A 24127-nucleotide genomic window follows, 5' to 3' on the forward strand; every position below is an offset into this window, starting at 1 on the left:
GTTCAAGAACGGATTAACCTGGTTGCCGCACGTGAAACTAGAAGGAAAGTTACTCAGCGAGGCTCTTCAACGTGCCGGTACGTACTGCGTATGCTACCTGGTCCCTGATACGTCACGCCGGGCTACAACGAGACGAAGTCCGACGGACTTCACACAGGAGGAGGGGTGAAATTTTGTTGTTTTGGCGCCTTTCACTGTTCAAAGTGTGGGTGCTAGCAACAAAAACACAAACTTTCACTCAACTTGTTGTCCACTCTGTTGCTGCTGGTTCATTCTCACCGATCAGCTGATCGCGCAGAGTTGCTCACCGTCACAGAGTTGCCAGACAACTGAGGCTCAATCAGCGCTGCCGGATCGTCGAGATCGGATATCTGGTTGATAACTGCGCGCCAACTTCAAAGTTGCAGAAATTGGTGCTGCCAGATCGGTCAAATACTTATATTTGCACTGATATTTATATTCTTATTGATATTTTGTATTTTTATTGATATTTATATTAGTATTCATATTGATATTTATGTTAATATTTATATTGACATTTATATTGATATTTGTACTGACACTTATACTAATATTTATACTTATATTTGTCTTTATAAATATAAATAAACACGCAGCGGCGCCCAACCCCACGTTCCCGGTGCAAAAAGGTGCTAAGGGTCACGGATCCGACTAATCTCCAACCCCCCCGCTGTGCGGTGCCCATAAACGGGGCTCTGGTGACCGAGTCGGGGCGGTATAACCCCTAACGGTTAAGCGCCAAGGGAAACCATTGGCCATCGTGGGACTGCCCGTGCGAACGCTGGAAGTTGGGACCGCTTTCTCGGAGGGCGTCATAATGCAGGACGAGCAAGCGGCTTTCATGCGACGCCTCGCTTTGCAACGAACGCCTCCACCGCAGCAGCCGATTCAAAATGACATATCGCCTGATTTGCACTCTAATCAGTTGCCAACCACGATCGTCTCTAAATTGCCTTTCTACGCTATTTGGTGGACAGAGGCACATCAATACGATGATGCGCGACGAGCTGGTGAGGCTTGTAAGTCTCCACAAAGTGGCTCTCGATCTATGTGATAAACGGCAAACATCCGCTGGCGAGGCGCAAACTACGCCGTCGCTCGCCGTGCGAGATTTTGGTGCACCTGCGCGTAATGGTGTAAGTAATGCTATCATCATACTGGAGGTAGCACCCCGAAGAGACAACGGGATTCAACATCGGAGCAGAGGAAAACCCCACCCAAGAAGAGTAGGAGTCAGCTTCAAGGGACCAAGTCTGCAGCTGCCACACACATTGAACCTGGTAAATATCCATTACCAAAAGCTCCGCCGAACAACAACCAAGGCTGGACAAAAGCTCAAGGTCGGAACCATGCGCAGAAGAGAATCCGGGTGACAGGAGTTGGCGAATGCAGTTATGCAGACATCCTCAAGGTGGTGAAGAGCGATCCATCTCTAAAACATCTGAGCGAAGATGTGCAAGGTGTGCGCAAGACTGCTAAAGGGGACCTGCTGCTTAAGCAAAAAGCCAGCACACAGCGCAAATGAGTTACAGGCTGCTGTAGAAAAGGTCCTGGGTAGCCGAGCGGTTGTCAAGACGCTAACGGATATGTGTCAGGTGGAAATCCGTGACCTGGATGAGTTAGCGACCAGGGAGGAGGTCATCGAGGCTATCAAAAAGCCTCTAAATGACTCAGCGCTGAGCACGGAAGTCGTCCAATCGCTTCGCGTAATGAAAGACGGCTCTCAGACGGCAAAGCTATATCTTCCAGTGACCAAAGCCAAGATGTTAGTTGACCTGTCAAAAATCCGGATTGGGTGGTCAGTTTGCAGAATTCGGTCCATCCTGCAGCCCAAGCGATGTTTCAAGTGTCATGAGTACGGGCACATCGCAGCAAAGTGCACCAGCAAAGAAGACCTAAACGGCGTATGCTTTAAGTGCGGAGAGGCAGGGCACGAGGCTAAGACCTGTAAAAACACTGCAAAATGCTGTTTGATCGGCGGATCATGCAATGGGCAGTTTTAGATGCCGTGCATTTCGCGAGGCTCTGAGCAAAATGCGATGTTAAGGTTACTCCAAACTAACCTTAACCATTGCATTGCCGCACAAGCTCTTTAGGACCAGTCTTCAAGGGAACAGCGCATAGACGTAGCTATTATCAGTGAACCACACCATCAAAAGTCTATCTACACCACAAGCTGGATCAACGATACAACTGGGAAAGCTGCGATATGGTCATGTGGAGATCCTTCAATGCCGCTAATGGAGACAAAGCAAGCTAATGGCTTTGTGCGTGCGAAAGTGGGCCGCAGGTGGATTTATAGCTGCTACCTGGCACCCAGCCTGCAACTGGGCGTATACACACCTATATTGGAGGACTTGGTGGATGATGCTAGAGGACGCAGTGATGTCGTTATCGCAGGCGACTTCAATGCATGGGCTCAGGAATGGGGCAGCCAGACTACTAACGCCAAAGGCCAAGCGTTACTGGAGATATTCGCGTCAACTGACTTAGCGTTGTTGAACCATGGGGCTCAGCATACCTTTAGTAGAGCTGCTATTGGTTCAATCGTCGACTTGACTTTTGTGAGCGCACCTCTCTTCGGCGTATCGAAATGGGAAATCAGCAGTTCCTACACCGCAAGCGACCACGTTGCAATTTTGTGTACTATTGGAGACCGCTCAGGACCCAGAAGGCACTTTACACCTCCGCCGAAAGCGTACCGCAGTGACACATTCAACATCCAGGACTTTTGCATCGCATTGCGAAATCTCTCCACCACCGGAAATGCCGACAACACAGCCAGTCAACTTGCAGCCCAGCTATTATACGCATGCGACAATAGCATGGTGCGGCGGAACCAATATAGGCGACACCATGCACCTACATACTGGTGAACGCACGCATCTCTAGTGCCAGGCAGGCTTGCTTGCACGCCAGAAGGCGATACTGTCCTTGGAAAATCCAAAACCTGGTACTCCTGCCCAAGCCAGGCAGGCCACCGGGCGACCCGTCTTCCTACCGACCGATCTGCCTGCTCGATACTGTGGGTAAGGTGTTCGAGAAACTGCTTTGCTCCAGGCTTGAGACTGTAATAAGTAGTACAGGTGGCCTGTCGCCAAACCAGTTCGGCTTTCGTAAAGCGAGATCGACTTTGGACGCGCTTGGCAAGGTTGTAGACACTGCCACTAGTGCAATCCAAGGATCCAGATGGCAAGGAGATTCCAAGAAGTACTGCCTCATAGCGACGTTGGACATAAAAAACGCATTTAACACGGCCAATTGGGATTCTATCCTTAAGGCGCTGGCTGACTTTCGAGTTCCCATCTACCTGATAGATGTCATACGCAGCTACCTTTCGGGAAGACTACTCCAGTACGCTTCAGCGAATGGGCTCTCCACTCACCAAGTGACAGCTGGTGTCTCACAGGGGTCAGTTCTAGGACCGCTCCTGTGGAACATCATGTATGACGGCGTGCTGCGACTGACTGTCCCAGCAGGAACTCAAATTATTGGGTTCGCCGACGACGTGGCTATCATCGTTGTTGGTAAGGAGTTGGGAGAAACCGGGGAGTTGTGCAACCTGAGCATTAGACGCGTCCAACAATGGCTCTCATCAGTTGGTCTTGAACTGGCGGCGCATAAAACCGAAGCGGTTCTAGTCAGCAGCCGAAAGAGGGTAGAAACTGCTCGCATCATCGTCGGCAGCACTACAATCGAGTCCAAGAGGGCTATAAAATACCTTGGAGTGATGCTGGATACAAGGATGTCGTTTCGAGAGCACATGGAGTACATACACCAGAAGGCAGCGGACTCGACCCGGTCGCTCGCGCGCAACAGCAACAGCGGCGTCGTCTTCTAATGAGCGTTTCCAGGGCTATCATCCTGTATGCTGCGCCCGTGTGGCACAGAGCAGTTTCCACGACGAGCTACTGCCGAGGAATCTGCTCGGTATACAGACTCAGCGCTATCCGCGTGATCTGCGCATTTAGGACGCTATCGGACGGGGCAGCACTAGTTATTGCGGGGATAATCCCGATAACGGAGCTAGTTCTCGAATTGGAGACAACACACGGAGCTGCTGAACAACAGGTGTCTGCCAGGCAACGATGCATTAGTCGGTGGCAAGCACGGTGGGACAACTCGCCTAAAGGTCGCTGGACATATCGCCTCATTCCTGACCTTGCAACATGGATTGGTAGAAAGCACGGCGAGGTGAATTTTCACCTGACTCAGCTTCTGTCGGGTCACGGTTACTTCAGGAGCTACCTCAAGCGGTTTGGTTACGATACCACAGACGAGTGCCCTAGCTGTAGTCGTCACAAGGTGGAGGACGCTCACCACGTCATCTTCGAGTGCAGGAGGTTTTAAGGACTCAGGTATACGCTGGAGGAGTCTGTTGGCAGCCCCATAACGGTGGCCAACTTAGTTCCGTTGATGCTGCAGTCGTCGCAGAAATGGAGCGCAATGTGCACATTCGCATCGGCGGTCATGACCGCGCTGAGAAGAGCCGAGCGCAGCAGGAGAGCGGATGGGGGGTCTTGGTGTCTGCGAGGCAATGCTAAACCGGCGGTACCGCAGACACACGACTCTCAATCCGTTCTCGCACAAACTTACAAACTTATATTTTGTAGATGTAAATTTAAATTTAGTTAGTGCAAATAAACGAATATAAAAAAAAAAAAAAAAAAACACACACATACAGATATACATGTGGCATTGGAGACATTGGTGTGAAGAGTCGAAGTGCACGTAATTTTTCCTCAGTCCGGTGTATTAAAGCTTGAACCGTTTTCCACCGCCTGGAAAATTGCAGAAGCGATTTAGATACATTCTCGGCCTTGCCGGTTGCTGCTGGAGTCGAAAGTCACTCAATTATTCAGTGGGCAGGGGAGGGACGGTCTGCTGGTGAGTGCCTTTCTCCGTTTTCCCGCCTTTCCACCGGCTTTCTCTCGCGAAGCTCGGTGTTCGTTTTTTTTTTTTATTTCTGCGCACTCGCTGGTGGCAATTTCACGCTGGCACTAAGTCAGTGTTGGAAGACGAGGAGAGCGCGCAGGTGACCAGAGCTGACCAGAGTCACCAGAGTTGCCAGACGATCGAAACTTGGCGTTCACTTGGCGCTCGTAATTAAATTTGAATTCAAATTGCAAATTTCAAATTGGGATTTTCGACAGTAATAAACACAACAAATAATAATAAATAATAATAATAATAATAATAATAATAATAATAATAATAATAATATATAATAATAATAATAATAATATTAATAATAATAATAATAATAATAATAATAATAATAATAATAATAATAATAATAATAATAATAATAATAATAATAATAATAATAATAATAATAATAATAATAATAATAATAATAGTAATAATTATAATAATTATAATAATAATAATAATAATAATAATAATAGTAATAATAATAATAATAATAGCAATAATAATAAAATAATAATGTAATAATAATAATAGTAATAATAATAATAATAAATAATAATAATAATAATAATAATAATAGCTAATAATAATAATAATAATAATAATAAATAATAATAATAATAATAATAATAATAATAATAATAATATAATAATAAATAATAATAATAATAATAATAATAATAAATAATAATAGCAAATAATAGTAATAATAATAATAATAATAATAATAATAATAGCTAATAATAATAATAATAATAATAATAATAATAATAATAATAATAATAATAATAATAATAATAATAATAATAATAATAATAATAATAATAATAATAATAATAATAGAGCTTGCTGGGATTATGGAGCAAGGGTATTTATTGATATCGATATTGAATTAGTTGAATATTGAATAAGTTAGTAGTTCCATATTTGGTAACATGGTTACACCGATTAAATTTTAGCTGGCATCATAATTCGTGTAGAAAATACCAAGTTTGCACGGCACCTTAAAGATAATAGAGTTTCATTCACAAATACTTTAAACGTTTTATCTCACCAAGTGATTTTGGGAAGTAGCCTAACTGACTTTGTATAAATCGGGCTTAGCCGTCTTGTAAATTTGGTAACACATATGTAAGTATGTCTATGTAAACATACACTAAAATAATTGTTAATAAGATCAGAGCAGAAATTAGTTAATACGATTTTAAGACTACCATATGCATATCTAATATGTAAATATACAAATGATGTACATATGTATGTATGTACTTGAATAACGTCTATAACACCAAAAAAGACAAAGCTCAGTTTTGATTTTCACAGTTTGCGTGGCAAGTTACATATGTACATACATAGATATATACATACTCAACAATAGAAAAAAAACTCGAATATCCACAAAGCACAATTTCGCTTATAAATAGTGGTAATACTGAGCCGGAGTTTCAATTCGGTCTTCACTTTCGCTTAAAGCGGACTTGTTTCTGCTCGGCTCGCATCGGTTCAGCTGTCGTTTCGGCTGTCTTCGATCTTAACATTGTTTTTTTGTTGTTAACAAAGGCAGCATTTTCAGTGACACAAATTTAGAAATTTCTTGGTATTTTGCCTAAAAAGTGCGAACAATGAATTCTTTTATTTCATTTCTAGCATGTTTCGCTATGGCAATTTTTCTGGCTCCCTCCCTCGGCTGGGCAGCTGAAAAGTCGGCTGAAAAGTCACCTGAATCTAAAAATGATGATGAAATCAAAATTTATAAACGTCTAATTCCCGCTGATGTTCTTCGAGGTAAGTGAGAGTTCTTTTCGTGCAAATCTGGGACACTTTTTTAATTACTTACATTCAATAACATACACACAAGTATATATGCAAACAGTTAATCAATTGATATTGAAAACAATTCAAGATTCTAAGATGCATTGGAATAACTTGATTTTCGACCGATCGGTCCTATGACACTTACATGATATAGTGGACCGAATTTGTCAGGATCTATAATACCAGCCCAGATGTATATTGTGACAGATTGGCTAAGATACCTTTAAAAACCAAGAAGTTTTTCATACAAAAACTTAATTTTCGACCTATCGTTCCTATGGGAGCTATATGAAATAGCAGTCCGATCCAGGATATAAAAATATAAATAATAAGATACATTAAGGGCTTAACGATTTTTAAAAATAATAATAAACAAATACGTGAATTTCTCTCTTTGTCGGTAGGTATATAATGTAATAAATATGTGGCGGTAATCTGATGTATAAATACCCGACAGTTTCTCAGCCGTTAAAGTTGTGCGAAATCAAAAGCCAGTTTATAAAGAGACAGACAGACATAATTCCACTCACTACCACTAACTCAACTCGACAAATGTAGATTCGCTTGAGCTGTTTTGAAAGCGTTTGAGTTCAACAGCATAAAACGACCAACGTACAATTTGGTTACTAGTTACTGTCTGGGTCTGAGACCAAGGCCACTCGAAAGGGAATGGGTAATCGGGAATTCTAATATTAATTACGAATTACGTACTAATTACAATTGCAAATTAGTGTTTTCAAGGAATTGTGGGGTCATATGATTAACAATGATTGCAAATTAGTGTCTTCGAGGAATTGTGGGGTCATATGATTAACAATGAATTTTAATAAACAAGTTTTGTTTTTTATCTAAAACTTTGAACGTTTTAGATAGCTTCTTGGGGTCTTATAGGATATGGTTTAGTTTTGGGTGTAAAATAGACAATTCAATATTTAGACATTTGACAAAAAAGTAAATCAATGTATTTCTATCTTGCAAATATATTTTTATCTTTTTTTCAAAAATTATTATATATAAGACTATTATATTTTTCGAACAAGTTTAACAATACATGGATTTGGTTTCCAGATTTCCCGGGCATGTGTTTCGCTTCAACTCGCTGTGCTACAGTGGAGCCCGGCAAAGCTTGGGAATTGACACCATTTTGCGGTCGCTCAACTTGTGTCCAAAATGAGGAGAATCCAGAGAAGTCAGTAAATCAAAATATTTAAAGTATTTAAATTCTCTACATATAATTTATTTTAATTTTGCAGACTGCTGGAACTTGTCGAGGATTGCGGTCCCTTGCCATTGTCATTGTCAAATGATAAGTGTAAGCTAGATACCGAAAAGACAAATAAGACGGCTCCGTTTCCCTTCTGTTGTCCTATTTTCACATGCGAGCCAGGGGTTAAATTGGAATATCCCGAGGTAGAAAAGGAAGGCGACAAGAAGAACTAGGAAGCGTTGGACATCATTCTTTTTTGTTATATCGGCAATTGTTTGCACCTAAGCACGTTTTTTAATTCTCGCATAGTAAGCTAATTAATAAAAATGTTCACTGTCTCTTTGTATTTATAAAATTTGATTTCCTTAATAGGCATTTTAATATGCATAAAAATATTAAAAAGCTGGTGCCTTTATATCCAATACTATAGTATACATACATACTATAGTATACATATTAAACAGTATTAATTTTAAAGTAGCGTTTATTTATATTTATCAACTGTAACTTTTATGCTACGGAACTTTTATTTCACCCCAATGGTTTGTTTATTTAATTATTTCTTTTTCTAATTTTCTTTTATTCTACCAATATTATCGTTATTATGAACCGAATTCAAACTTCTTGTGTGCCGGTGATTTCTCTGGCTGTCACCTTTTTCAGAAAAAATTTTTTGATCTGGCACGTCGTACCATCATATATACCTTAGGTCAATACTTAATGCTAGTAAAATATTTAAAGTATCCAATTCTACTTAATTTGAAGCTTGAATTTTTTAAATTTTTCAGAACTTTTCTTAGAACTTAGTCGATATTCGATTTTTTTTTATTCAATTGGTAACTTCTCTCCCCGAGGGGCGACGAGCTTCATACCTTCATTATACCTATTTTCTATTTTCATATTTTAAATTTTCATCAAAGTATTAATTAATTTACTAAATTTTAACCAAAACTCTTAAAACACTGTAAGCCAACAACCATCTACTGCGAGCGTCTGTTAGCAGAACTCTGCTACTATAACAGTGCCACTGTTTGTTAACAGCTTCGTAACAGTTTTAGCAGAACTCTGTTACGATGACAGTGCCTTTTACGATGACAGTGCCTGTTACGATGACAGTGCCTGTTAGCTTACAGTGCCTGTAATAGTTTTACCAGTGCATTCGAAATTAACGTCTATGTTAACGTAAAAAGCGAGAAGTTTGAATTCGGTCAATTATAATGACAATATTAATAGAACGAAAGCAACAAGGAAAAATAAAATAAACTGTGCACACAAATTAACTACATTTTCTATTAATTTGGTAATGTTAGTGTTATCAGCAAAATATAAACCACCTGCAGACAGCTCTGTTTTACTCCATACGGGGCTTTGGCAGTGCTATTCTGACTACGATCGCTGTCAATACTACCATCTACATTGTTTAATATAATTAAATATTATACATAAGTAAGTATACAATAAAAATTAATTTTTATTTTATTTTTAAAGACAATCGTTTTAATTTGGGAAGACAGATATTAAGAGTATAAAATTATTATAGCTATCTTAAATAAGAAATGCATCTTGGTATATGGCTGATAGATTTATACTCATTACAATTTTTACTTTTATTTATATATTTCAACTTGTATGATATTTAAGCACTTAATCGTATAAGCAATCGTTTTCTTCTATATTATGCTTATTCAAAAAAGTCATATTAGGTAATTGAAATTAAGTACATGTTGTATTTAAAGAATATCATATCAGTTTAAAGAATATCATATATTTGGTTTTAACAACATTAGGATGATTATTGAATACATGAACATACATCGACTTGAATGGATGTATGCATATATTAAATTTAGTAAAAATTAGTTTGATTTTAAATGGTAAATAAAGCGGGGAAGAGCTTGTGATAAGTTTGTATTGATTGTATTTCTTTGTTGAGCGGGTTTTAATCTATTGCATCATCTGCAGGTATCTATTTTCTTCCAAAAGTGAGCTTAAGGATGTTGTCATATCGTTAATTATCATGTTTGTGCTGGGATGCGGATGTGTCGAGCTGCTTACATCCGGCCAAAGAAGATTGTTATTGTGTTGTCCCGGGGTATTATTGAGAATACTACCCACCTGAAGACTGCAAACTGTTGCATTTGTATTACTGTTGGTCTCCATCCAATTTTGACAACTTTGAACATATTCTAAAGTGCGCTGATAGGTGTCCGAATGCATTGATTGCATACTCGTATTCATATTTGAAGAACTCTGCTGATGTGAAAGTAATTTTGGATCACCCATTGTTTCTCCCATTGGATTCGAACTCTGATTAGGTGGCTTAGGCATTTGTGTGAGGTAATTTCCATTGATATTCGTGGTTGTCGGTGACAGCTGGGATTGGCTTACGACCCTGCATTGTATCTCGTTTCCACTATTTACATCTTGATCCGATTCCAAGGTAATTTGCCCAGTGGCTGAAGCTGGAGGCAGTTCAGGAATACTTGTCATGGACGAATCGATTATATGATGTGGTTCATAACTGGTCGGGGGTGGTACCGAGGCCGGAACATAGAGATCTCGAGTTTGCGACTCATTATTAGATCTGTGGTTGCAGGTAACTGTATGCCGATGGGAATGGGATATTCCGCAAAATTCGTAATTCCGCTGAGAGTATGGACTACCAAGTGCGGACATTGTATGTCCCGATTGTGGTGTCATGAGTCCCATAGCTGGGGATGGGCTGTTGGGTCTCGGTACGGATGCAGCCCCAGATATGCCCGTATTTGGTGACATGTTTTGCTGTAAATCATTTTCAGGATATTTTTCCGAATTAACCAAATTGAGATACTGCAACATCTCATCGGGTAAAATAAGCTCCTCGACCTCGTCCAAATTGACCTTCTCATTTGGATGATAGTCAAGTGCAGTAGTTGTACTTGTGGTGTTTGTGTTAGTATTAGTAGTGTCACCTACGTCTGAACCTTCCTTGAACTTATTTGGATTTGAATTTGGAGAACATGACGAAGCAACAGATGGGGGACATGGTCGATCCCTATTAATAGTAGAGTTGCGCATGTTCTGGAAAGGAGTATTCATTCGCTCCAATCTCTGTTGTGCCAATATGGGCTCGGACTGTCGTCTAGGATGAGCAGCGACATTTTGCAATGACGGCTCTGCATCATACGTGCAATAATTTTTAATGGGCGGAGATTGAAAAACATTTGGAATGGAATACCTTCCACCACTTTGAGCAATCTTTTGACCCGCAGTTTGGAGATGATGTTGGTGTTGGTGTTGCTGTTGATGTGGTTGTTGATGTGGATGTTGATGTTGGTAATAGGAACTCGCATCGCTTGACTGCAAGCGTTGCAAATGTGTTGCAATCAAATGGGATGACGGTGGTGGGGGCAAACTGCTGCTTCGAGCCTGAATTCCTGTCACTCCCACTCCAGCACTCGGTGTGTTGACCTCCATATGGGCATTACTGTTCATAATATTTGTTGGGATTTGTGCATTCGACATGACTCCATTGGACATTTGACTGGAGCGACGTGAGCAACCTGGCGAAATAGGATCGTATAGTGAGGCGGATGCGGATCCCAATGCCGAGCCCGCTACCGCATTATATACTGGGCGGGCTCTCATTGTCGATATTGAAGACAGCTGTGAAGACTGACTGCTTCGTCGACTCTGCATGCTGCAGTAATATGTGCTGGCATTTGAATTCTGGCTATCTCGTCTCAGTTGAGCCTGCTGCTGCAACGCTGTCGCTATTCCTGTGGCTGATGTCGGTGGATGTGGATTTGGGTATCCCTGGTCAGTCAAGTGTATTCCCGTGAAATTAGCTGACGCCGACGCTGAATTTTGACCTGAGATCATGGGTAGTTGCTGAGTCGGTATCGGAGTGGGAGCTGTTGTGCCCGGTTCCATTTTGAGTTCGGTTATCCGCTGGTTTAATTCACTTATGCCAATAGCTCGAGTACTCTCTGGTATGTTGGACAGCATTGAGTTGCTCGAGTTAAACACCTTGGTCTGCAGACGACTGCGAAAACGCTGACGAGCCATGGCAGCACCACCGCCAACATTGGCACAAGCGGCGGTATTTCCTCCGCCGTTACCGATATTGACCATGGCTCGCAAGACAATGGGAAGATCAGCTGCGTCTATATCCTCGTTATATGGCCAGACTTCATCCAGTGTTGGAACGCTGGCAGCACGCAGATCATCTTGCCTATATGTATGCATCAGACAATCGGAGACTGACGACGATCCGCCGTGGGATGCCAGTTGTCCAGGTGAATTGGCATCCGACTCGGATTTAATGCTGGGACTGGAAACACTGATCGCTTTGCCAGAATGCAGATCATCGCTGCACGGGCTCGAATCAATATTTTGCTCCTGCAGCTGATTGTGATGCTGATCGGGGTCCCTATCTCGATCGCGATCGCGATCTCGATCGCGTTCTCTATACTTGTCCCTATCCAGCCCCGAGTTGGCATCATGCAGCGGTAGACCCTTGTGCTTCTTATTTGCATAAAACTCAGCTCCATGGACGGTCTTCACGTGCTTACGCAGTGAACTAGGATCTGTGTATCGTTTGGTGCATCCAGGTGCTTTACAAATATACGGCTTCTGTTGAATATATTAATTTGAATTAAACAGATATGCGAGAACATACTATATTATATACTACACTATACTATATAGTCATATGGCTTACCTCGTTGCTATGAGTTCGATTCTGATGCTTAGCACGATCGCTGGCATTACTGAAGGCCTTGCTGCAGCCCGGATACTCACAGGTGTACGGTTTCTCACCCGTATGCGATCGCAGATGAGTTTTCAAGTTCTCCAAGCGCGAGTATGCCTTGTAGCATCCTTCAAACTACGAATAATCAAGGAATATACGCGAATAAATCAGTAAATCGATTACAACTTAAAAGGACGGATTTGTATTTAGTGTCTCTCTCTTTGTCATAGTCATTTCTACTTACGGTGCATTTGTGAGGCTTTTCTCCGGTGTGGCGACGCATGTGTACAACCAGCATGTACTGCGCTTTAAAGGGCTTTTCACCACGCGAACAATCCTCCCAGCGGCAGACGAAGGCCTTTTTATTGCTCTGAATGTGATCGTTGTTAATGTGCTTAACGAGCTCATCCTGTGTAATGAATTCAATACTGCAGTTGCGCCAGTGGCAATGCGTTTCTATAAAGTCGCCGGGCTCATCCTTAATGTCCGTTGTGTCCGCTGTCGCACAGTCGTATTCGTTCAACTGGTGCCCATCACGATCATGTGTAATGTGCTCGCGATGATGTCCAGCACCAATGTTGCCACCACCCAAGGACTTGTTCTTTTGTCGCCGCTCTATGACATTCGCCGTTGCGCTGTCCGCTTCGACTTGGGCAACGTTCCCAGATGTGGAAGACGGTTGTTCATGCGTCCTATTGTTGTCCAAGTTGTTCTTGGCTGTACTATTTCGATCTGCGTTGTTTCCATCGCCGTAGTTCTTATTATAACAAACAAGTTATGAAATAACAATTATTGGTATTTATTTTACATCCAAACTTACAGAAGTATACTTTTAATTTTTTTATTTCAAATATAACAGCTCTATGTTTTTGAAATTCGAGTGTATGGTAAAGCGATAGTCAAACTGATAATATTCTGTTAATAACATCACTGTTGCAAAATACTAATCTTCTGTTAATGACAGCACCGTTTGCGCTTTGAGCTGTTAAATGTTTGCTCCATGACTGTTATTGTTGAGCAGACTCACCTTATTTGTTCCTGATCCGATTGCTTTGAGCACTGCGTCATCTGGAGTGGCACTGATTATGGTAGAAGTTGGGGTCGAGGCTTGGCTAGCGCTGCCCAAGGTTAGTTCCTTTGAATTGGCTGTGACTTCGCTGAGACCGAGCGCCGCACTAGCCGCATGACTCATTGAATAACTGGCAGCCGCTGCCGCCGCGGCCGCCGCTTGTTGTTGCGTCATTGCGGGATGGAGGAGTCCAGCGCTGGCGCGCAACAAATGCGCCTGCAACTGCTGCAAGTGCGGCGCCATGGCGGAGTGCGCATGGGCCATGGGACTGATGGCGCCGGCAGAGAGATGACCGTAGGATCCGCTCGCAGTGCTGCTCGTACGCGAGCCATTCATTAGAGTGGCCAAGGAGTTGGGTGAGAATCGAATCATTGAATTGATGTCGAATGAGTCCGAGTACGGCGATGAGGACAGCGCCCGTTTTCGACTCATACTCGCCCGCATGCTGCCTCCCCCCGGACCCGTTCCCATTCCCGGAACCGGCCTGCCGCCGGGACTGTTAAGCCGTCCATTGCCGTCCAGACTGAAGTGGAAATCCGTGCTCGCTAACGATCCTGCTGCAGCAGCTGCTGCTGCCGCTACAGCGGCATGATGCAGCTCGCTTAGAGATCCCATGCCACGGGCACTCAAGTACTCTCCAGAGCCCAATCCCAGACCGGCCAGGTGAAATGCAGGTGAGCAGTTAGCATAAGGATCTGTAAAATGTTTAATTGAACGAATCACTGATTAACAAAGCCATTTTGAGTGAGTTGTGGAGTAACAAAGTAGTAACAGAGTAACAACAGAGCCAAGTGAGCAAACAAATTTCCCAAAATTCAATCAAGAGGTAATTACCGTGATAGGAGGCGGTTGGGCTGCTTCTTTGCATTGAATAGAATTGTTCCATGTAGCCAGGGATTCTGTAAGCCGGATGAAAATCATGTTGCTGCGATTGACCGCTCATTCCGACACTATGACCATGGAAATGATGATGATGGTGATGTCCTGCATTACTCAGTAATGTGTGGCTACCCCCGCTACCATTCGTATTCGGTGCAAGCGTAGCGGCGGGTGTCGAGTCCGAAACCGCTGATGGCATTGGAGACGCAGGAACTGAGACGGGAACTGCGACCGGCACCGAACTGCTCACATCTGTTGTGAGGACATGGTTACTAGACGGCGAACTTGGCAGCATCGAAGCCGCTGCAGCCGCCGCAGCTGCTCGCCTAGACGCCAAAAATTGTAATTCGGTATATCTGCAAAAAAAATTTAAGGTATTGACGGTATTACCAATAATATTTAATGCGGCGGAAAACATGAACTTCGCATTGGAAAGAGGATTTAAAATATGGTAAGTAAATATGTATATTATTATCAATTGTGTATTCTATAATGCTTAATACGTGGGGGTCATAGAATACTAAATTGGTATTTAATTTTAAATATATACCCCTTGTATTGTATCTTATAAATAAAGCTCTTTAATACTTGATTGGGATGATCCAGATATTATTCGACGCGACTTTCGGATAAGAATAATAAGAAACTTTACAAAATAGCCTTAACGGTTCACGGTCTTATCCTGCGATCCAGGTAAATTAGCAAACACCTTTGTGTTAGTTAACTGTTCATTTTTTTCCTTGCATTATAAATTTTTGGACAACTTTGAACTAACATAGCTCTGCCAAATCTCAACCAATTTTAATAAGCTAGGTCTTTTTAAACTGTGTTTCACTTCTTAATTGTTGCTGCATTTTAATTATTTGTGGTTAAATTTTTAAATTATTTAAATTTTTCTAAAATTACCAATTTTTTTCAATATTTTCCCTTGTACATTTTTGAAAAACTTTGAACTCACATTACTCTGTCAAATCTAAACCAATTTTAATAAGCTAGGTCTTTTTAAACAGAATTTGACCTTTAAATTGATGCTGCATTTAATTAATCCGATCGGATAGTTGTAGCAAATTTCCTATTTTTCCTGTATATATTGCTAGTCCCCCTTTAGCACACTTCGTGATTGAATCGAACTATTGCGAAGATACAAATGCCGGGATTTTTAACATCGAGCTCATTGCGATTAAGAATTTTTGCTTGTTTGAGAATGATTTAGTAATTGAGGGTTACACATAATTTAAGTTATTTAATACATTACAATTGAGGTACGGTAATCCAAAAAGCCGGCTATAAACTTCGAACCCGAACGTTTAATTTGATTTTAAATCAGCGTGTGGAATATATATGGGATAATTTTTTTTTATTGATTTTAGATTCAAACGGCAAGCCTTATAGCTAAAAAAAAGTAATAACTCCGATAAAGAGAGTGTTCAGTAATGAGATACCCTTTTTTTAACCTATTTTTTATTAATCAGCTTATGGTTATATGTACTTAAATGTATCTTTGCAAAGGTTAATAAAATATCTTTTTTTTTGGATTGCAGTTTAGATTTAGATACAATAAATGGATAGTTACTTTTAAAATACTTTTTACTTTTTTATATGTTGTCAAGTGTGTTGCAGAAATCTCGAGAGTTTTTAAAGAGAATCGACAGCGTAAATAAACTTCCAGTTTCAACAAAATTATAAAGTTTAGGTATATTTTATAAAGTTGGTTGCTTTTGTGCTGTTAGAGATTTGTAGAAAACACAGCTGTATATTTATGTATACAATATGGATATGTAGATATGTCAAACAATTAAAATTCAAAAATTCTACGCCTCGGAATACAAATGACCCATAAAACCAAAGCGTATTTATTCATTTGTATATCCAAGTACAGATGTTTTTCCATTTGAGTAGGATTTTTAGTATGATAATATTTTCAAGCGTATTGAATGGAAAATAGGAGCTTTAAGTACAACAGCTATAATCTCTCTCTCAAATAAATTATTTCCAATTACAAATCTATATATATATATATAAGACTATATAAGACTCTTTGTCCTGACTCACTGATTCACTGGTCATGAAACTGATATATATCACTGATATATGAAAGTAAATGGGAAGTCTGAGTATTATAAGAAACCCACAAAAAAAACCTCTACACGACGTAAAAGTCTAGTGACGAATGCAATTTCTAGCACCAAAATTTCTGATATCCAATTCTGTGACGAACAAAATTCAGTTTAATCTAAAAATTTTAAATAAAAATATAAATTAATAAAAAAAAAAGCGAAAGTTGACATTGTGAACTGTGAGCAAAAAAGGTGAGCTTCTTTGTACATAAAAATTACTTTTTGCGCAGTGCCGAATGCCAATTTTCGCTTTTTTTTTATTAATTTATATTTTTATTTAAAATTTTATATTAAACTGAATCTGTCAAAATTGATATCATCTAGACTTTACCTCGTGTAGAGGTCTTATTTGTATCTCGTATCTCATGAATTAGAAAAAGTTTTAGTATGCCATTTTGTAAGTTAGGACTAAACCTTTCGAGCGGTATATAACTCGATCTGATCGGACAGTCGTAGCAAATTTTCCAACTTAGCTGTATATATTGTTAGTCGCCTTTCGCACCCTTTATGATGCTTTCGTCACTAGCGCGAACTTCCGTCCGCAGTGATAATAAATTTGTAAGTAATAATTAACATTTACATACACTCTTTCTATACAGCAAAATGACATTTTAGTATTTAGTTATAGATAAAGATAAAAGTCCAAGATGAATAGAATTGAATTTTCTTAAGTAAATTCTATTATTATCTGAAAGAATAATATGTTCTACTTACGCCAGCGGAAAGTATGTTGGTAATGCATACGCATCCATTTCAATTGTTTGAGTGTTAAGTGTGAATGGCAACGGAGATGAATAATATGTAATATTTTCCAAAGTCTTCTTCTTTATAGCGTCTGGTACATTGGTACATTACGACCTCAGTTTGCCGTCGGTACTGCTATAGGTGTAAGTGGTGATTTGATATCCATGATGAGTAAAATGAGTATTTGTATATTATCACTATATAGTTATTTATTTTACTTAAAATACACATGCACTTAAATGATTACACATAAGATATTTGAATGAATAAAATTTATATATGGCTATTTAATATCAGCACAAGACTCAAATAAGCCCATTTGGAACTAGCAGTAATTTCATTAGAATTTCATTATTTTAAGCACGTCGATGCATTAACTCTGCTCTCTCTCTCTCTCTCCATATATAAATATTCAGATACGTTGTATCTATATAAGTTCGCCAACGATTGTTAATTTAATTCTATCTGCTTCTTCACACAGTAGTTTTTTTAAGATCTTTTTATATTGTTATTAAGCAGCATTTATTTTTGATCAAGTTGAAGAAACACGGCACTTGATGTATACATATATTTATGTTGTGTTTACATATATTTTAATTGTATTGAAGTCACATAATTTGTACCAACTTTTCATGCAACAAGTATTAAGTATGTTTGAAACTCGCTCTCAGTCAATATCAATATCAAATCAAATCAAAATCACGGGCGTGCACATTTCGGCGTCTTACTGCCGTGTTTATTCCGAGCGGACTGAGAGGCAGCGGCTCTTGTGTCTCTGTCTTGGCAGCTCTTGTGGCTCAATTGCTTTAGCTGGAGCAACACGAGCTGCTCACGCACACACACACCCATGATTAAAACAATAACAAAAAACAAATATACTACTGCACAAACACACACATGCGAGTACACAAGCACACACAGATACAGATGCGACGCCATAGACACAAGTGTACACAGCCACAGGTCACGATCTGTTCTTCTGCCTTCTACCTTCTTCCACTTCTTCCGCTCTTCGGTCACTCTCGCTGCTTGCTCTCAAAACACAAAGTTGCGAGAAGGCGGGCAGTTCGAAGATGGCCATGCTCTCTCGCTCTTTCGCTCTCTCTCTCTTGTCTCATTTGTGCTCTGGCAACAATCAGTGTTGTCACATATAAATCTGATTTTTCCTAGTTGGCGCAATGGCACTTTTTTTTATTGGAATTGGCTCTTTTTTGGTTTATTTAATCAAGAGTTTCTTGAAAACTATTAAGAATGTAATTAAGATCTATATTTTTTCGCTCCCAACAATATAAATGTATTGTGCCATTGAACTGAAATTCTCAATGTTTATGTTAATTAATTAAATATAAATGTATTGTACTATTGTAATGTAATTCTCAATGTTAATGGTTATTTAAAAAAATGTGCTTTTTGATATTAGTTTAGTTTAGTTTTATTTGCTAAAGAAATTTTGTATATACATGTGTTAAAAAAATTCCGTTTTGCAATTAATTAGGTTGTTTTATAAGAATTGGGTAGTTTTCAAGAAATTTGCTTTTTTAATGAAATTGGCTCTTTTTTAGTGAAATTGGCCCTTTTTAATAATTTATTTGACGCTTTTATATTTTATTAAGTGGAAACCGTGGCTAGAGGTTCATTTATTAAAAGTAAAAAATATATTCAGATGATAATGAAAACAATCGAGACTTTAATTATTGCAACATTTGAATATTCACAAACTGATTTTAAACATCGTAGTTTATTATTGTTTTTTCTTTACACTTTTCTAAAATATTATTTGTTATAGTATATTTATTCAAATATTAAGTTTGTACAATTACAAGATGCCAGCACTGACAGATATAAAGTCTGCGCTACTCTCTCGCTCTCTTTCTCTCTCTCTCTCTCTCTCTCTCTCTGTCACTCTCAGCCCCTCTCTGTCTGCCTTGAATAGAATACCGCTAGCAGGTATAATGGTACTATGATGTCTCGACGATGTCCCAATGCTAAACCAACTTCAACAACTTGCTACTTGTTATGCAGCAGACGTGTAGTGTACGCTGTACAGACAGACACAGACGATCTTTTAGACGCACCCACATTATGTGTGTAAAGACCGCTCTCTTTACTGTCTCTCTCCCTCGCTCGCTCGCTCTCCTTCTCTCGTACACTTTTGCTCATGGTCGGTCCCTGTCTGTCTGTCTGTTATTTTCCTCTCAGTCGGTCATTCTCTCTCTGTCTCGCTAAGTTGTAGCATGCTGTTCACAATTTATATGTATATGTATGTCTGTAGCATTTATTTACATATTTACATGAATGCTCAATTAATGCAACAAAACACACTTTTTATAAAGAAATTACCCGGCTGCATCCGGGTTTTTACTGCTCAGAGGACATAATTTGAGCAAATGACCGACAATCCTCAGCTTTGTTTAGGCTTTACTTGTTTCTTTCTATTTAAAGGTCAATTAAAGAACGCAATTTTAATTGTCAATAATTATCATTAAGAGAATATCAAAAAAAAACTCAACTGATTGTTTCCAACATTTATGTAGTTCCAAATGACAACTTTCGGTATCTACATTGCAAATTAACTGGTATAATTATCCATCGAACCTTTTGTTTGTAAATAAAAACAAATCGCGCCGTTTAAAAAAAGATTAATAACTCAAAAATATATACAATTTCTGAAAACGCAACTAACCTTGGTGCCTTTCTATGGGGGCCAGTATATTAAAGGGAGCAATAACTTTTAATTTTAATTGATATACTATACATCTAATACTATAATCTAATGAAATGTATGCAAAAATACCTTTTTACAAAAAATGGAAAAATACCGTTCTTATCTTTCGACTAAGCTCGATACGCTCACTGAAATGTCAATAAAAGAAGTGTTCCTCATTTTCACACCACCACAAAGGTAGAGGGCTTGTCGCATGTTTTTTTTCAACATGGTATCCCCAATAGGTACATATATCCACTGTCAACCATGTAATTGAAGTCCTGGTGTATTTTGTTTGTTCAGAAACTCGTCGGGATATTCGATAGCGACACGTGAACAGCCGATTTAATACATAATGTCTGTCTCTTCATATTATCATAAAAAGTATACATAATCATATTCAAGTTATTACTTACATCCTTTCGAATTTTATGCGCAAAATCGCAAATTGCGATTGTCATTTGGGTTTATAAGATTCGGCAAAACTGCTTCTATTATTTTCAATTGGTACAAGTTTTAAATATTACACTATTCGATCTTGAATATACGAATATATGTTAAAATAAAGTAGATTTTAAATTTATCTTTGATCGATCCTTCTATAGATATAGACATATTTAGAACAAATGCATTAATATGAGAAGGTCATTTAAGTTTTTTAAGTATCACACTGTTTCTATATCTTTAAGAAGAATTGTAAATGTATGTTGGGCAAGTACCTGCGGATGCAGGAATACTACATTTGTCAAAGGAAGGTTGCTAGAGGAGTCATCGTCATCGTCATTGTCGGCGAACCAACCTTCGGGAAACCTGTGGCGTGGTTCACTATTTTCAGTTTTAAAAAGTCAGAAACAACAACATGAGCATCAACATCAACATCTTTAGGGCCGATCACTGGCGAATTCAACTCTGTTCTGTTCGGTTCTGTTTGGATCTTTCAGGGAGAGAGCACAGCGGGAGTAAAGCGTACCTTGAAATGCTGTGCGCTTGCTGTGATCGCTCCTACGTTCTCATTTTGTGTGTTCCTTTTGTAATTTAACGTCTTATTCAAGTCATTCCAAATTCTTTATACTCTATTGAAAACACGAGAGCTGCGATCTGCGAGCTCTGAGCTATGAGCTGTTGCCTGTCTCACTGTCTGACTGTCTCTCTGTCTGACTGTCTTCCCGTCGTTCAGTCTTTCAGTCTGCCTGCCTTCTTGCCTGCCTGTTATTGTGGATACAAAGCATTCACATTCACACTCACACTCACACTTGCACGTATTCGTCTTATTTAACGACGGAACTTCTGTCGGTTCTTGGAAACAACATAAAACCAGATATATATGTATTCATGTATGTATGCATGCAAGATATCTTTACATACATCCATACATACATACATATGTGCACAAGAATATGTAAGTTTTTGGTTTTGCATCTGCCTTCGAATCCATTCGACCAGCATCATCCGCCGTGCAATAAGATACAAAAAAATGTATATATATAAAAAAATTCGTTATGTTGAGGACTTTAACAATTAGGCACTTATGTACATAAGTATATATAAGTATGAATATTTGTTTATTATGTTCACGCTTAATTCAATCTTTTTTCACATCTTTCCCCTTAGCGTTAACTTAATCTAAGCAAACCCTAAGAACTATAGATTCTGTATAAAAGCATGCAAGGTAGCACAAGAAGGCACCTTTGATTCTATACTCTTGATCAGCAATAACAGACGAGACCATCTATATGAACTGATAGATTTTAGAAACTAAATGATCAAGATTCTTTAGATTTAGTATGGGCTTTCCCCGCATAGTTTTGGTATCAATAACTGAATCCACCGTCAATATTTAAATCCGCTACAAAAAAAAATAAGTAAAAAAATCCATAAATATATATTTTTGATCAGCATTAACAGCCGAGTCGATATAACCATGCCCGTCTATCCGTTTGTCCGTGTGAACTCCCGTTGTTTTCTGTTTGTTTATCTTCTTGCTTTATAATTTAAATTAACGTAAAACTTAAGCTTGGTTTATCTATATAACACACATATAAATATTTATGTTTTTTAAAATTTGTTTAAATTGTATTCTGGAACCGCAAGGACAAAACCGAAACAGAACCTTTAACCTAAACGGTAAAAGCACCTACTGGAACTAAATAAATTTCTAGTCTCACGTCTTCTGTTGGAAAATCTTTTTAGCAATTTCCAAGGAGCTTTTAGGACCACACCCAGGTCACGAATATTGTGTAGGTTCGTTTATCCTGTTAGCCTGATTCGAACTCTTAATAAAAACTGAGCCTCTCTGAAATCAGATTTGCCTACGACACATGATTTTTATTTTTAAAAATTCAAATCCGATAACTGGTTCAAAAGATAAATAAATTTGAAATTTTCAGTGGACTTCTCAAAATGAAATGAAAAGTCAGTTTGTTTGTTTGTCTGTTTGTATCAAAGCGCAAAAAAAGCTTAGATGTAGTGATGGGTATCTATTCCATTTCAAAAATCTAGAAATGTTTGTTCTACGACTTTTTGGAAAAACAGCTAGTTTATCGGGAAAACACTAAAATAAATTTTGGTTAACTGAATATATACATTTTTCTATCGGTCGAAAATCACGTTTTAGTACAAACAACTTTTTGGTTTTATGAGATATCTCAACCAAACTGATACAATATGCATTTAACTTGGTTTTATATATCCTGACCAAAGTTGGTTCAAATCGGACCACTAAATCATATAGCTGTCATAGGACCGATCGGGTCAAAATTAGGTATTAATAATAAAAAAAAATATAAAATTGGCATTCGGCACTGCGCAAAATGTAATTTTTATGTACAAAGAAGCTCACCCTTATTGCGCACAGTGCACAATGCCAATTTTCGTTTTTTTTTATTATTAATTTATATTTTTATTTAAAATTTGTATATTAAACTGAATTTTGTTCGTCACAAAATTGGATATCAGAAATTTTGGGGCTAGAAATTGCATTCGTCACTAGACTTTTACCTCGTGTAGAGGTTTTTTTTTGTGGTTTGTTATTAGAAAATAATAACTGGGAGACTAAAACTAGGACGGCTGGAATTATGAAATTTAAAATTAATTAAAAATTGGGAAGTCAAAAAAGGCTAAATCCGTACTTCTTAATGTAAAAACATGTTAGTACAACATATTTATATTTTAAAACGAAGCCTTAGCTTTTTCCAAGTTCATATAAGTTGTATCATGAATTTCTTTAATGCATCTATATTTTTTTAATCATTGGTGTTCGAAAAATGTAACAAGGAATCAAAATAAATTTCCTTTTTTTTTTTAAATTTTTTTGTAATGAATTAAATTTTTCTTCATGTTTGAAGAAATTCATCTTGAAATTCAATTTGTAGTCCTTTAACTTTACTTTAATAATTCTTACAATAATATTCGGAGTTGATATATAGTATATAAAAGTGTATAAAGTGTGTATATACTGGACATTAAGGCTGTTCCACTATCTGTCACATTTTCGTATTCTCTCTATTAGAGTCTTTTGACTGTAAAACGCTGCAGACAGGCAAAATGACTTTATTTTCTTGCGGCTCGAGTATGGACCTGGGCTCGGTCCGATTTTAAGGGCTTAATTAGTCAGCATATCAGAGGCTGAGGCAGAGACAGAGGCAGAGGCCAAACAAAGTAGTCAGTGGAGTTGGAGTTGGTTCGTTTAATACCAACTCTCGTTCTCAAATCCAGTTTCTTTTATTAAAGCGGCGTACATACATACATAAATGCATACATGCATACATACATACACACTTACACATACATATACAAGCATACGTACGTGTGCATGCGAAGACAGCATCAGCATCGCCAGCTAAAAGTTGGTAGGAGCTAAAAGAGAGGAGATCGACAATTATGTTGTATGTATACATACAAAAGTAAG

General features: G+C 38.6%; 2 protein-coding genes across 2 annotated transcripts; one reads left to right on the forward strand and one right to left on the reverse strand.

The window, feature by feature from the left end:
* The first annotated feature begins 6403 nt into the window (after nt 1-6403).
* On the forward strand, nt 6404-8323 carry LOC117794460. Its single transcript, XM_034635096.1, has 3 exons — nt 6404-6738; nt 7837-7957; nt 8022-8323. Exons 1-3 carry the CDS (start codon nt 6576-6578, stop codon nt 8206-8208), a joined length of 471 nt encoding a protein of 156 aa, XP_034490987.1. The 5' UTR covers nt 6404-6575; the 3' UTR covers nt 8209-8323.
* Nucleotides 8324-9720: 1397 nt separating this feature from the next.
* Nucleotides 9721-18263, reverse strand: LOC117786608 (transcriptional activator cubitus interruptus). Its single transcript, XM_034624981.1, has 7 exons — nt 18144-18263; nt 17487-17651; nt 14611-15011; nt 13735-14471; nt 12952-13464; nt 12678-12842; nt 9721-12589 (listed from the first exon to the last, which is right to left on the reverse strand). Exons 2-7 carry the CDS (start codon nt 17522-17524, stop codon nt 9920-9922), a joined length of 4524 nt encoding a protein of 1507 aa, XP_034480872.1. The 5' UTR covers nt 17525-17651; nt 18144-18263; the 3' UTR covers nt 9721-9919.
* Between the last annotated feature and the right edge of the window lie 5864 nt (nt 18264-24127).

The sequence above is a fragment of the Drosophila innubila genome, chromosome 4, assembly GCF_004354385.1.
Source record: "Drosophila innubila isolate TH190305 chromosome 4, UK_Dinn_1.0, whole genome shotgun sequence".
Taxonomy (NCBI): Eukaryota; Metazoa; Arthropoda; class Insecta; order Diptera; family Drosophilidae; genus Drosophila; species Drosophila innubila.